This window comes from Phacochoerus africanus, chromosome 9, assembly GCF_016906955.1.
Source record: "Phacochoerus africanus isolate WHEZ1 chromosome 9, ROS_Pafr_v1, whole genome shotgun sequence".
Classification (NCBI taxonomy): Eukaryota; Metazoa; Chordata; class Mammalia; order Artiodactyla; family Suidae; genus Phacochoerus; species Phacochoerus africanus.
In genome coordinates, this window is record NC_062552.1 from 115,994,754 (window position 1) to 116,009,951 (window position 15,198).

The window sequence follows — 15,198 nt, forward strand, 5'->3', positions numbered from 1 at the left end:
ACACTAAAGATAGTCATCAAACCAGAAAAGGCGAGAACAAGAGAAGGGAAGAAAAAAGAGCAACAAAAACAAATCCAAAGCAGTTAATAAAACAGCAATAAGAACACACATATCAATACTTACCATAAATGTTAATGGACTAAACGCCCCAACCAAAAGGCATAGACTGGCTGAATAGGTACAAAGACAAGATCCACATATTTGCATCTTCAAGAGACCTACTTCACTTCTAGGGACACATACAAATTGAAAGTGAGAGGATGGAAGAAAATATTCGATGCAAACGGGAATCAAAAGAAAGCTAGAGTAGCAGTACTCATAACAGACAAAATAGACTTTAAAATGAAGAATATTTTAAGGGACAAGGAAGGTTATTACATAAGGATCAAAGGATCAATTCAAGAAGAAGATATAACAATTTTTTTTGTCTTTTTGCTATTTCTTTGGGCCGCTCCCACGGCATATGGAGGTTCCCAGGCTAGGGGTCTAATCGGAGATGTAGCCACTGGCCTACGCCAGAGCCACAGCAACGCAGGATCCGAGCCGCGTCTGCAATCTACACCACAGCTCACGGCAACACCAGATCGTTAACCCACTGAGCAAGGGCAGGGACCGAACCCGCAACCTCATGGTTCCTAGTCGGATTCGTTAACCACTGCACCACGACGGGGACTCCAGATATAACAATTTTAAATATCTACACACCCAACATAGGTTCACCACAACATATAAGGCAACTGCTAACAACCTCAAAAGGAGAAATTGACAATAACACAATCATAGTGGGGGACTTTAACACCCCATTTACAGCAATGGACAGATCATCCAGACAGAAAATCAATAAGGTAACACAGGCCCTGAATGAAGCATTAGACCAGATGTACTTAATAGATATTTATAATACATTCCATCCAAAAGCAACAGAATACATATTCTTCTCAAAGTGCTCATGGAACATTCTCTAAGATTGATCACATCCTGGGTGACAAATCAAACCTCAGTAACTTTAAGAAAATTGAAATCACATCAAGCATCTTTTCCAACCACAACACTATATGACTGGAAATCAAGAACAAGAAAAAACTGCAAAAAACACAAACATGTGGAGACTAAACAACATGCTACTAAAACACCAATGGATAACTGAAGAAATCAAAGAGGAAATTAAAAAATACCTAGAAGCAAATGACAACAAAGATACAATACTCCAAAACCTATGTGATGCAGCAAAAGCCGTTTACCATGAATTTGGTAAAGTCGCAGGATACAAAATTAATACACAGATTGATGGCATTTCTATACACTAACAATGAAAGAGCAGAAAGAGAAATTAGGGAAGCAATCCCATTTACCATCGCATCCAAAAGAATAAAATACCTAGGAGTAAACCTACCTAAAGAGATAAAAGACCTGTACTCTGAAAACTATAAGACACTGATGAAAGAAATCAAAGATGACACAGACAGATGGAAAGAAATACCATGCTCTTGGATTGGAAGAGTTAATATTATCAAAATGACTATACTACCCAAGGCAATATACAGATTCAATGCAATCCCTATCAATTACCAAGGACATTTTTCACAGAACTTGAACAAAATATTTTAAAGTTTGTTTGGAAGTACAAAAGACCCAGAATAGCCAAAGACATCCTGAAAAAGAAAAATGGAGCTAGAGGAATCAGGCTCCCGGACTTCAGACTATACTACAAAGCAACAGTCATCAAAACTGCATGGTACTGGCACAAAGACAGAAATAGAGATCAGTGGAACAGGATAGAAAGCCCAGAATTCAACCCACGCACCTACAGCAAACTCATCTATGACAAAGGATAGAATATACAATGGAGAAAAGACAGCCTGTTCAATAAATGGTGCTGGGAAAACTGGACAGCCACATGGAAAAGAATGAAATTAGAACACTCCCTAATACCATACACAAAAATAAACTCCAAATGGATTAAAGACCTAGATATAAGACCAGACACTACAAAACTCTTAGAGGAAAACATAGGCCAAACACTCTCTGACATAAGCAACAGCAACATCTTCTCAGATCCACCTCTTAGAGTAATGACAGTAAAAACAAAAATAAACAAATGGAACCTAATTAAACTTAAAAGTTTCTGCACAACAAAGGAAGCCCTAAACAAAATGAAAAGACAACCCATAGAATGGGAGAAAATCTCTGCAAATGAATTGACTGACAAGGGATTCATCTCCAAAATTTATAAACACTTTCTGCAGCTCAATACAAAAAAAAAAAAATCAAAAAATGAGCAGGAGATTTAAACAGACAATTCTCCAAAGAAGACATACACATGGCCACAAAACACATGAAAAGATGTTCAACATCACCCATTATTAGAGAAATGCAAATCAAAACCATTCTGAGGTACCACCTTACACCAGCCAGAATGGCCATCATTACAAAGTCTACAAACAGTAAGTGCTGGAGAAGGTGTGGAGAAAAAGGAACCCTATTACACTGTTAGTGGAACTGTAAATTGGTGCAACCACTGTGGGAAACAGTATGGAGATTTTTCAGAAAACTAAAAATAGAACTACCATTTGATCCAGCAATCCCACTCCTGGGCATCTAGCCAGAGAAAACCATGACTTGAAAAGACACATGTACTCCGATGTTCACTGCAGCACTATTTTCAATAGCCAAGACATGGAAACAATCTAAATGTCCATTGACAGAGGAGTGGATCAAGAAGATGTGGTACATGTACACAATGGAATATTACTCAGCCATTAAAATGAACAAAATACTGGCATTTTTAGCAACATGGAAATTATCATGCTAAATAAAGTCAGCCATACAATGAGACACCAACATCAAATGCTTTCACTGACATGTGGAATCTGAAAAAAGGACAGACTGAACTTCTTTGCACAACAGATACTGACTCACAGACTTTGAAAAACTTATGGTTTTCAAAGGAGACAGTTCGGGGGGGTGGGGATGCACTGGGGTTGTGGGATGGAAAGCCTATAAAATTGGATTGTGATGATCATTGTACAACTATAAATGTAACAAATTCATTGAGTAATTTTAAAAATTACAAAAAAAGGAAATAATATAGACATAAAATAAAGTTTTTTAAATGTTTAAATAATCATCTTTTAATATTTTTTATCCCATTTAAAACAGAAACCATAGTATAAATTCTTTTTTTTTTTGTCTTTTTGCCTTTTCTATGGCCGCTCCCGTGGCATATGGAGGTTCCCAGGCCAGAGGTTGAATCGGAGCTGTAGCCACAGGCCTACACCAGGGCCACAGCAACACAGCATCCAAGCCGCGTCTGCAACCTACACCACAGCTCAGGGCAATGCTGGATCCTTAACCCACTGAGCAAGGGCAGGGATCAAACCCGCAACCTCATGGTTCCTAGCTGGATTCATTAACCACTGTGCCATGATGGGAACTCCAAAACTAATATTTTCTGAATTAAGCTAAACAATAAAATAGGTGGCTTCATGCTGAGTTCAGAAAAGAAAAATGAAATATGTGGTTATGATGTGAGATCTTATCCTCACATTTTGGTTCAAATAATTATGTGACAATCCAAGCCCTGTACATAGGCAGAGGGGTGCCACAGGGAGCCTGTACATCCTATAAGTTAACACTTAAATCATTCAGCACATTAACACTACTGCAAAAGTTTGTTTATGGTAACAAGAGTAGCAATGTCAAGAGTAGTAGCACCAGAGATGACTCACTACCTTTATAGGCTATCTCTAAAAAAGAATATTCTGAATGTGTTTTTCCTTTACCAGTAAGTCACTAAAGAAGTCCAATTTTCCCCTTAAAAAGATATCATTTTTAAATTTCAAGAGGAATTTCTCTCAATTCACAGACCCACAGTGCTATAAAACTAAATGTAAAGTAACACAATTGCTTATACCCCTCAAAAGCCTAATTAAAAATTTCAATATTTATTCAAAATGCATTCTCTTAATGGCTAGGTAGACAGATATGTGATAAAGCCAGCACAAGAAAATGTTAATAATATGATCTTTGTTATCAAAGCAATAAGCCGCAGCTGTAATCAGCTATAATCAGTAAGCAGTGCAACATAACAAATTTCAAATATCAGAAGCATAATTTTAGTCATTATTGATAGTGGTCTACCCTATCTTCTTCTCAAAATCTCCGTATCAGCCCATCACTCACACATTCCTATAATATAGAAAACATACACATATTTGACTTCTATAATTAGGCACCAAGAATACCTTCTTGACTCTAATTAATTTTCTCTCCAATATGCTAAAAATCAGATGGTTTTACCACATCATCTTTGAGCCTATAATTTAAGTGTAAACCAACTTATCACTCATTCAACTCAAAAAGTCATCTATTTTCTACTGATAAAATGATAAAGAAAAACTCTCACGTATCACCGAGCATTTTTTACCTATTTTCTGATAATGAAAGTAATACATAAAGTACCCTATATGTCCAAGATCAGAAAATTTATTAAATAAACTGTGGTACCTCCATATGATTTAGTACCATGTAGCCATTAAATGATACAAATAAAACAGGTTACAAGACCATTTATACGGTTTAATCCCAATGTTGCTAACAAGCACAAGAGAAAGGAAAGCATCAATTGATTGGGGTATGCTATGAGCCACAACTTTTAAAAACTGTTTTTGTGAGACACTGCTGATATGTGCAAAATAAAATGGTAGGCCAGGCTCAGAGTTCATCTTTCCTTGTTTCTTTAAAAAAAAAAAAAAAATCCTAACAGACCCAACTCTCCTGTAGATAACAACAATAAACTCTAGACCAAAATCAAAACAAACAAAATACCCTGAAGGCACTGGAGAGTGAACAAAAGCAGTGCAGATTCTGACCAGCACTTGACTCCGGGTAAAAAGGGAATGGCCACCTGTTTTTTATGATTTTTAGTCTTCAGGCAGATCAAAATTGGCACTGCATAGAGTGGATAAAATTCTAATAGAAAATCCACAGTCTTTCTGGCCTGAAGTACCAGAGGGCAGAGTTCAGAGCAACCACAGCTGCCAGAAAGTAAGGTGGGAATCTTGGAAAGGAGAAAACCCAAATTCTGTGAATAAAAGTCTGCTCAAATATCTGGCTGATTCTTGAACCGCACATGTGTGGGATAGACTCCAACAAAGGATAAAAAAAAAAACTACGCTAAGATAGCAGCTGCTACCAAAGACACAGAATCTGCAGCATAGTCCAACCAAGTTAATTGCCTATGGATGGACGGATGGATAGATGGATGGATGGATGGAATGACGGACGGAGGGACAGACAGAAGGAAGGAAGGACTCTCTCAGAGTAATATAACAGATTCCAGAGTCTCCACAACATAACACTGAACATCAAGAATACAGTCCAAAATTACTCTACACACACAAAAAAAATGGGAAAATGTGACTCATTCTCAAAAAAAGACAACCCACAGAATCTAAACCTAGATGATCCAAATGTTAGAATAGTAGATAAAGATGTTAAGACTCAAAGACAAAAAAGAAAAAAGGCTCAAATCAACAGAAAAAAAAAAAAAAAAACAGCAACCCAAATGAAAAATGGGCAGAAGACCTGAATAGGTATTTCTCCAAGGAAGATATACAGATGACCGACAAGCACATGAAAAAATGCTCAACATCACTGACTATTAGAGAAATGCAAATCAAAACTACCACGAGATACCATCTCACACCAGTCAGAATGGCCATCGTTAATAAGTCCACGAATAACAAATGGGGGTGTGGAGAAAAGGGAACCCTCCTACACTGTTGGTGGGAATGTAAGCTGATACAACCACTATGGAGAATAGTATGAAGGTGCCTTAGAAAACTACACATAGAACTACCATATGACCCAGCAATCCCACTCTTGGTTATATATCCAAAACTTTCCTTAAAAAAGACACATGCACCCGCATGTTCATTGCAGCATCATTCACAATAGCCAAGACATGGAAACAACCCAAATGTCCATCAACAGATGACTAGATTAGGAAGATGTGGTATATATACATGATGGAATACTACTCAGCCATAAAAAAGTACAAAAATAATGCCATTTGCAGCAACATGAATGGAACTAGAGACTCTCATACTAAATGAAGTAAGTCAGAAAGAGAAAGACAAATACCATATGATATCACTTATATCTGGAATCTAATATACAGCACATATGAACCTTTCACAGAAAAGAAAATCATGGACTTGGAGAGCAGACTTGTGGTTGCCGAGGGGGAGGGAGAGGGAGTGGGATGGATTGAGAGCTTGGGGTTAAGAGATGCAGACTACTGCCTTTGGAATGGATTAGCAATGAGATCCTGCTGTGGAACACTGGGAACTGTGTCTAGTCACTTATGATGGAGCATGATAATGGGAGGAAAAAGAATGTATACATGTATGTGTAACTGGGCCACCATGCTGTACAGTAAAAAACTGACAGAACACTGTAAACCAGCCATAATAGAAAAAAATAAAAATCATATTTTTTTTAAAAAGAAGAAATCTTCAAGGCAATGGACACCAATGGACATATAGAAGTTCTGAGAATGCTGGTGGACTTCAAGAGGCCTGGGCTAAAAATAAAAGCATTCCAGGTTTGGGGAACTTTTGACAATAGGCAAAGGACAGGTCTATAGTCATAAGCACTGAATAATTATGTAAATGTTATTCATTTTGTTCTTATTTTAATGATACTATCACACATTTCTATACATGAGGAAATAAAGGCTCAAGAACAAAAGATATCCATTACTAGGAAATAAGGGACTTTTACATTGAGGAATTGTGCAAAAAATTTAAGTTCTATTATAAGACTTCTAACTTGAAAAATTTAAAAAAAAAGAAAATAGGCTCACAATAATGGGAGAGGATGGAGAAATCACAGCAAAGAAATAGAAACCCTAAAAGAGAACCAAATGCAAATATTAAAACTGAAATATATCTAAAATAAAAAACTCACTGGATGGGCTTAAAAGCTGAATGGAAATAATGGAAGAAAGAGACAGTGAATTTGAAAATAGAGCACTATCAGCTCCTCTCTAAGAACAGACGGGAAAAAAGTCTCATAGACACAAAAGACAACATCAAAAGGTCCAACATATGTGTAATTGGTATCCCAAAAGAAGAGAGAAAGGATGAGGCAGCAAAAGTATTCAGAGAAATACTGCAGATCTTAATAGGAGTTTGGTTTACATTAGTATATCCATATGTCACAAACCTGGGCAGTTCATTGTATGTAAAGTTTACGTCAGAAGAAGAAAAGTGTAAACGACTGAACTCTAGTAAATGATAAATATGCTTAAGTATTTAGAGAGAGGTGTACTGATGTACTGATCTGATTTACTCGCAAATGCATTCTCTCCCTGTCCCCAAAAGCATGAATAATAGTTAGAGAAATAGAGATATGCGATAAAGTATGTATTGTAAATAATGATAGACTCATGTGATGGATATACAGGCATTCATCATTAAGTTTTTTCAACTTTTCTGTATGTTCGAAATTGTTCATAATAAAATTTTAAGGGGAATAAACCATTGTGACTGACAGTATTTCAATGAACTAAAATTATTTCTAAAATACAAGAGTTGCATGTTGTTTCCTCTTATCTTCATCAGTCCACTGGCCTCTATAACATGAGCCAAAATTCAGCCCATGAATCTGCTTCATTCAACTGGCTACTTACACCGGGAAGTATATTTAGACTGAAGTGTAAAAACAAAGAAAGAGGGATGGAAGAAGGACTACTTCACTGCTTCTTTACTTCTCTTTCCACTAAATTTTAGAAAATAATATTTCCAATATTTACTGATAAAAAACAGAGTAAGTCCTCTATTTTTTTCTTTCTAGATGTGTGAAGGATATTACATCATTCCTTTTTTAAAAGGCCAGATCTGCACACAAATGCATTGCTTGGGATCAGATTTCATGAGGAGACCTTTCAAAAACACTGTACAATAAATTCCTCTATAGAAAAGGCAAAACATAGGAGTCCCTATTGTGGCTCAGTGGTTAACGAATCTGACTAGGAATCACGATGTTGTGGGTTCAATCCCTGGCCTTGCTCAGTGGGTTAAGGATCCAGCATTGCCATGAGCTGTGGTGTAGCTTGCAGATGCAGCTCGGGTCCCACATTGCTGTGACTCTGGTGTAGGCCGGAGGCTACAGCTCCAGTTGGACCCCTAGCCTGGGAACCTCCATATGCTGCAGAAGCGGCCCTAGAAATGGCAAAAAGACCAAAAAAAAAAAAAAAAGGCAAAACATAAAAAATGAAATGTAAAATTTCTATATAAACGATACTTTATATTCTTATATACGCAAAAGAGCAAAATAACAGCATTTAAATGCTACCTGTTGATTTTCAAATCCTGCCATGTTATTGTTTACCTTCAAGTTCTTCCAGATGGGAAGGAGTTCCTTGTGTCCTGGGCTGAATATAAGCTAACTTAAACTTGGGCACCACAAATGGTACTTCTTTGCCATCAGATGGTAATTTTGAAAGTAAATAATCCTCAGTACAGCCAACTTGAGGCTTTACAGAAACAGAAGTCAATGGAGGTATACAGATAGTAGTATCATGACTATTTGATACTGCTGCTTTAAAGTCTCTTTCCACAGATACTGTAATAAAAAAAGAAAAGAAAATCACACATATGTATGTAGATTTATTTGTAATAATCTAAACCTAACATGCTTTGGTACTTATTTAATCATTTTAAAAGAAACTGCTGACACATAAACTACTCTTGGGTCCTATTAAGCACTCTGGAATCTACATTAAGTATGTCCAGCCAATATTTGAGAAGTTAATATACTATTGCCAAAGTATATTAACTTATCATAATGGTAAAAACAGTTTCTAAAGAGTCTCATTTCCACAAAAGAGTTCATAGGTGGGAAACAAGATTATTTTGTAGTTAATTTCACAATGCTTTCAAATAATAATAACATAGTCATTTAAAAATACTCTCAGCAGAGTAATTCTTATTTCTAATACTAAGGGTTAATTCCAGTCTTAATTACCAAAAGTAACTCTGAAAAGAAGCCAAAGGTCTCCAAGTTTACAAAAATCTTTAACAAATCGCAAAATAAAACATACTTTGACCCTAATATAATACCAACTCTCCCTGTGCTAGGTTTATGACCTATTTTGTCCATTATCTTGAACAATACGGATTCCTAAGCTGCATAACTTAGGATGGGGAGGTAAGGGACCCCTGGAGCTAATCGTTACGTATAATTAGTACAGTCCATAGACTGAATGAAAGTACAAGTACTATTGTGTTGGAATTCATTAATTTTTTCTTTTGCAAAAAAGAAGCATTCATACTCAAATACACTAGAAAATGAGGAAACCATGTAATAGAAAGGGAAATTTCCAGGAGTCCTTAATAAATGTGGGTCTTGATAAAGTTACAGGTTTCTTCTCTATTGTTCATTCATTCATGAAAGGAACTTCTTCTTCTTTTTTTTTTTTTTCATCTTTTTGCCATTTCTAGGGCCGCACCCACAGCATGTGGAGGTTCCCAGGCTAGGGGTCTAATCAGAGCTGCAGCTGCCGGCCTACACCAGAGCCACAACAACATAGGATCCAAGCCGTGTCTGCGACCTACACCACAGCTCACGGCAACACCGGATCCTTAACCCACTGAGCAAGGCCAGGGATTGAACCTGCAACCTCATGTTACTAGTCGGATTCACTAACCACTGTGCCATGATGGGAACTCCCATGAAAAGCACTTTTTAATGCACTGTTCATAAACTGGAAATTGCCTGTATTTAAATTAAAACATTTGCCAGAGTATGTTGGCCTCCAAACACACCCAAATTCTTCTCTTCTCCCTTACTTTTGCCCATACTATTTCATCCCCCTGTAATACTCATGTCCAATCTCACCTTCTCTTATTTCCTTCTCCCCACTCACCTTGCTAGAATCCTCTTCAGATGTCCATACCACACGCCATCTCTTTTGTGGTGAGGTCCCAGAGTGTTTCCTAGGTTAAATTTATCTCTCTCTCCCCTAAGTACTTTCATAATTAGCTAGTATGCCTTATATTTATGTTTCTGCTTCCCCCCATGAAGTTAGGAAATATGTCTCATTTATATTTATATCTCAAAATTCCATAAATAAAAAAGACATTAAATACATGTTTGTTGAAATCAAAACAAAGTGAAACTCACAGTTATGCTTTTCAGGGTCACCATAGAAACATCCTCTACAGCAACTCTTTATAAATTCTGTTGCCATTACATTCAGTCTCCAATATCCAGCAAAAGACACAAACTCCTAATTTAATATTAATCTGTTGGTAGAGTAGAAAACAAGTTATTATTATTATGCTTAATGTCATTAGATATCACTAAATAAATCATATTATCTAAAACATGAGGGCTCCAAAGCAAAAATGTATAAAGACAGACTTTTGTTCCTTTATGTACTTTTATATAACCGAGACTCCTTATACCCAGTTATTAAAATAACATGCTTAAAAATTACTAAATGAACAATCCCAATGTTAAATCTGAAAAAAGAAAAATTCCACTCTCAATGTTCTCTTTTGACCAATATATCTAAACTGATGTCCAAATAAAATTTGCAAGAAAATATGGCACTCATAAAAACTGTGAGAAAAATTTCATTTCTTCCAAATCAATTATTTTGGTAATCCAAAGGCTCTATAATGGGCCAATAAACAAATAAATGACTTCATACTTTTAGTTTAACCCTGAGAAATATGTCTTAAACAGAAAAATGTATCTTAAACATTCTCTCTCTCTCACACACACACAAACCAGCTAACTAAACCACAAATAAGACTGAGTGGAATAGTCTGTTTTAAATTAAACAGGAACATAAAATTATATATGAAGTCAACTGCCCACCCTAGCTTCAGTGACTTTGGTCCAAACACACTTTCTTCATTTATGCCTACTTAAACTGTACATTTTTTCATGGGAAATTTCAAATGTATACAAAAGATAGAAGAGTGTAACAAAATCCCTACCATCCAGACTAAATGATCGGCTCCTGGCAAATCTTAATTCATCTTTACCTCTCTACTAACCCTGTTCTTCAGATTATTTCGAAAAAATTCCAGTCATATAATTTCATCCATAAATACTAAGTAATTCTAAAAGATGTGGCAGAACTCAGGAGCTAACTTCAAGGGGTTCTACTGGCTGAACATGGATTAAGCTGGGCATCAAAACAAATGGTAATTATAAGGGATTTTAACAAATCAAATAATTCTAAAAGGTACTTCTTTTTTAACATAACCATAGTAGCATTATCACATCTAAAAAATTTAAGAAAATCAACTGCCCGATGTTCAAATTTCCCTTATGGTGAAATATTTTTTATAGTTGTTTTCTTCAAATCAAGAACAAAGTTTGAATTATTTCTAGTCTTTTGCTATTAGAAACAGTACACATTAACTTTGTTCACACATATTTTCAGATATTTCCCAGTATATCTCTGTAGAACAGATTCCTAGAGACAGGATGACTGGGTCAAAAGGTAAATATATGTGTAATTTGCTTTAATACTTCTAAATTTCTCTCTGAAGTTGTACCATTCTGCATTCCCAGCAGGAATGCATGAGAGTACCTATATCTATCACCAACAAAGTATTTGTCAAAATGCTAGACTTTTGCCAAGATGATAGGAAAGAAATTATACCTTGTGCTATTTTAATTTGCATCCCTTATTATAAGTCAAGTGGGGCACCTTTTCATATAATGGCTAACACTTATTTGTCTCTATGAACTCACTGTTCATTATCTCTCGCTGCTCTTTCTATAAAGTTATTGGTCCTTTTCCTCCTCAGGATTTTTATATATTTGAAAGGTTAATGCAATGTCCATGATATAAGTAGCAAACATTCTTCCAGTTTGTCACTGTCTTTTCACTTTGATTACAGTGCTTTCTGCTAAGCAAAAAGGAGGGGAAGAATGTATGTATACACATATGAGTGTGGGACTATTGTACATCCGGTACAGAATGAAAAGTGGATCCAATCCTATCTTTTCCCAATTGACCATCCCAGTATCACAAGCATCATTTATTAAAAATTCCAGAAAGATGAAGAAAAAGAAAAGGAAAGGAGTTCCCATTGTGGCTCAGTCTCCATGAGGATGCAGATTAAATCTGGCCTCGTTTACTGGGTTAAGGATCTGGTGTTGCTGCAAACTGTGCTATAAGTTGCAGATGCGGCTTGGATCCAGCGATGCTGTGGCTGTGGCATAGGTTCCAGCTGTAGCTCCAATTTGACCCCTAGCCTGGGAATTTTCCATGTGCTGCAGGTGTGTCTCTTAAAAAAAAAATCCATAATTTCTCCAATGATTTTAGAATGCTGCTCTTATTACAGACTAAATTTCCACATGCCATTGGGTTTTGGTTCTATATTTCCTATTCAATTGATTTGTATTCCTGCACCAATATTACATTTTAAAAATTATAATGGTTTAATGTATATTTCAATTATCTAACAGAGCTAGTTTCCCATTCTTACTGTTCTTCAAAGTTTTCCTAGCTATGCTTGCTTATCTGTCCTTAAAAATAAACTTTATACTCTGTCCAGCCCTAAAAGGAAAAAATCTGATGGCATTTGTATTAGGATCATGTTAAATTTATAAATTATTTTAGAAAAAACTGACATCTTTAGGATGTTGAGTCTTCCTATTCAGAATATCTGTTCAAGTTTATGTTTGTATCTTTAGGAGTTTTTTTTTATAGTTTTCTTCATAAATTTTAAACATTTGTTAAGTGTATACTTATGAAATTTGTTTGGCTAAATGGCCAAATCTTTTCTTCCATTATATCTTATAATTGATTTCTGTTTTTTAAAAATTTATACATTTTCAGGAGTTCCCGTCATGGCTCAGTGGTTAACGAACCCAACTAGGATCTATGAGGATGCAGGTTCAATCTCTGGCCTCACTCAGTGGGTTAAGGATCTAGTGTTGTCATGAGCTGTGGTGTAGGTCGCAGACATAGCTCGGATCTAGCGTTGCTATGGCTGTGGCGTAGGCTGGCAGCTGTGGCTCCAACTGGACCCCTAGCCTGGGAACTCCATATGCTGCAGGTGCTGCCCTAAAAATCAAAAAATAAAATGAAATAAAGTAATTAAAAAATAAAAATGTACATAATTTCAAAAGCCCAGTCTCTGTTTAGAGGATTTATTCCCTGACCACCCAGATCATACTAATTTCTCTCACTTTTTCTAAACATCTAGTACACTTTTTTTAAGTTTTACTTTTTTCTTTTCTTGCACTGATTATTGTTTTGCGTTGATTACTGATGTTTGCTATGGACATGGGCATTGGCAGTAAAGATAGGAATGTGGTGCATTTCTTCCTGAACTAGAGGCTCTAAGATTTCCTTTAGCATGCTGATTTTGTATTAAGCCAAATTTATGGCAGATAGTTTTGTAGTCTACCCAAACTAAGGTAAAAGTCTTTTTTTCTCTCTCTTTTTAGGTCCACACCTGCACCATATGAAGGTTCCCAGGCTAGGGGTCCAATCGGAACTGTAGCCGCCGGCCTATGCCAGAGCCACAGCAACACCAGATCCAAGCCACATCTGCGACCTACACCACAGCTCAGGGCAATGCCGGATCCTTACCCCACTGAGCGAGGCCAGGGGTAGAACCTGCGTCCTCATGGATACTAGTCAGATTTGTTTCCAATGAGCCACGACTGGAACTCCTAAAGTTTTACATTTCATTTCATTTCTGTTCTATCTCCTCTGCTAGAATAAAAACTTTTCAGAAAAAAATACTGTAGTCACTTTCTACTTAACACTCAGCACTATGTATGATCCTGAGAATATGGCAGGAACTCAGCAAATACGTAGTTGATAGACAAGGAAATAAACTACAATAACTAGATTATGCAAAAACTCCTAATATAATTATCAAACCACATTTCTGACCCCAGTCAGTGTGCAGTTATTTGTGAGGAGAACGTGAGAGGATTGATTTAAAATGATTACTACCTCTGGAGGAAAAGTCTTCAAAGTTGACACAAAACGAACCACAGAAGATAGGAGAGGGTGCAGAAAAGGAACAAATTTATATAAATAAGAATAAGGCAATTAGAGTTTGCAGGAGAGACTCCTAGAGAGTAGAGATGTATACACAGAGAGAAGCATAGACATCAGTAAAGGGTCCCACTCAACCATTCAGCAGAGTACTGATCAGAGCACATGGGCAGGAAAACTACACAAGACTGGAGGAAGACCACAGAAAAGGTTCCAAAACCATCACCAACACTCATCAAGGTCAGTAATAATGCCTGTTCCCACCAACCAAAGTGGAAAACCTCACACAGAATGTTGAGAAGAGTACTCACAGGGTTTTGTTTCAGTGGTGAGTAATAGCTCTGAACTAGACACTGGTCTGTCACCTAACAAATTTTAAAAGCAAAAGGATCAAACTAGTTCTAAGAAACTTAACTACGTCCCAAAGCAAAAAAAAAAAAAAAATTATAAAATTATAAAAATATATCACACACAAGGTAAAATTCACAACATCAGCAGCATCCAATTAAAAACTACCAGACAATGCAAAGGGGAAAAAAAATAATGAAGAGAAAAATCAGTCAATTGGAACCAACACAGAAATGAAACAAAGACATGAAAACATTTAAAAGATACATGCACCCCTATGTTCACTGCAGCACTATTCACAATAGCCAAGACATGGAAACAATCTAAATGTCCATTGACAGATGAATGGATTAAGATGTGGTACATACACACAATGGAATACTACTCAGCCTTAAAAAAGAACAAAATAATGCCATTTGCAGCAAAACGGATGCAACTAGAGATTTTCATCCTAGGTGAAGTAAGTCAGGAGGAGAAAGACAAATACCATATGATATCGCTTATATGATACCATATGATATCGCTTATATGTAGAATCTAAAATATGGCACAGATGAACCTATCTACATAATGGAAACAGACTCACAGACATGGAGAGCAGACTTGTGGTTGCCAAAGGGGAAGGGAAGAGGGAGGGAGTGGGATGGACTGGGAGTTTGGGGTTAGTAGATGCAGACTATACATTTAGAATGGATAACAATGAGGTCCTGCTGTATAACCCCAGGGAATTATATCCAGTCACTTGTGATAGAACATGATAGAAGATAATATGAGAAAAAGAATGTATATATGTGTGTGTG

At 36.4% G+C, this 15,198-nt stretch overlaps 1 protein-coding gene across 2 annotated transcripts in view; it reads right to left on the reverse strand.

Annotated features, from left to right (window-relative positions):
* TC2N (tandem C2 domains, nuclear) overlaps window positions 1–15,198 on the reverse strand; it is a 50,004-nt gene that overhangs the window by 22,493 nt on the left and 12,313 nt on the right. For both annotated transcript variants that reach the window (XM_047796435.1, XM_047796434.1), the window contains exons 2-3: window positions 10,192–10,313; window positions 8,398–8,631 (exon numbers count right to left, since the gene is read on the reverse strand). In XM_047796435.1, coding sequence (XP_047652391.1) covers window positions 8,398–8,631; window positions 10,192–10,258 — 301 coding nt within the window. In that variant the 5' untranslated portion in view covers window positions 10,259–10,313. The remainder of the gene's footprint in view (window positions 1–8,397; window positions 8,632–10,191; window positions 10,314–15,198) is intronic.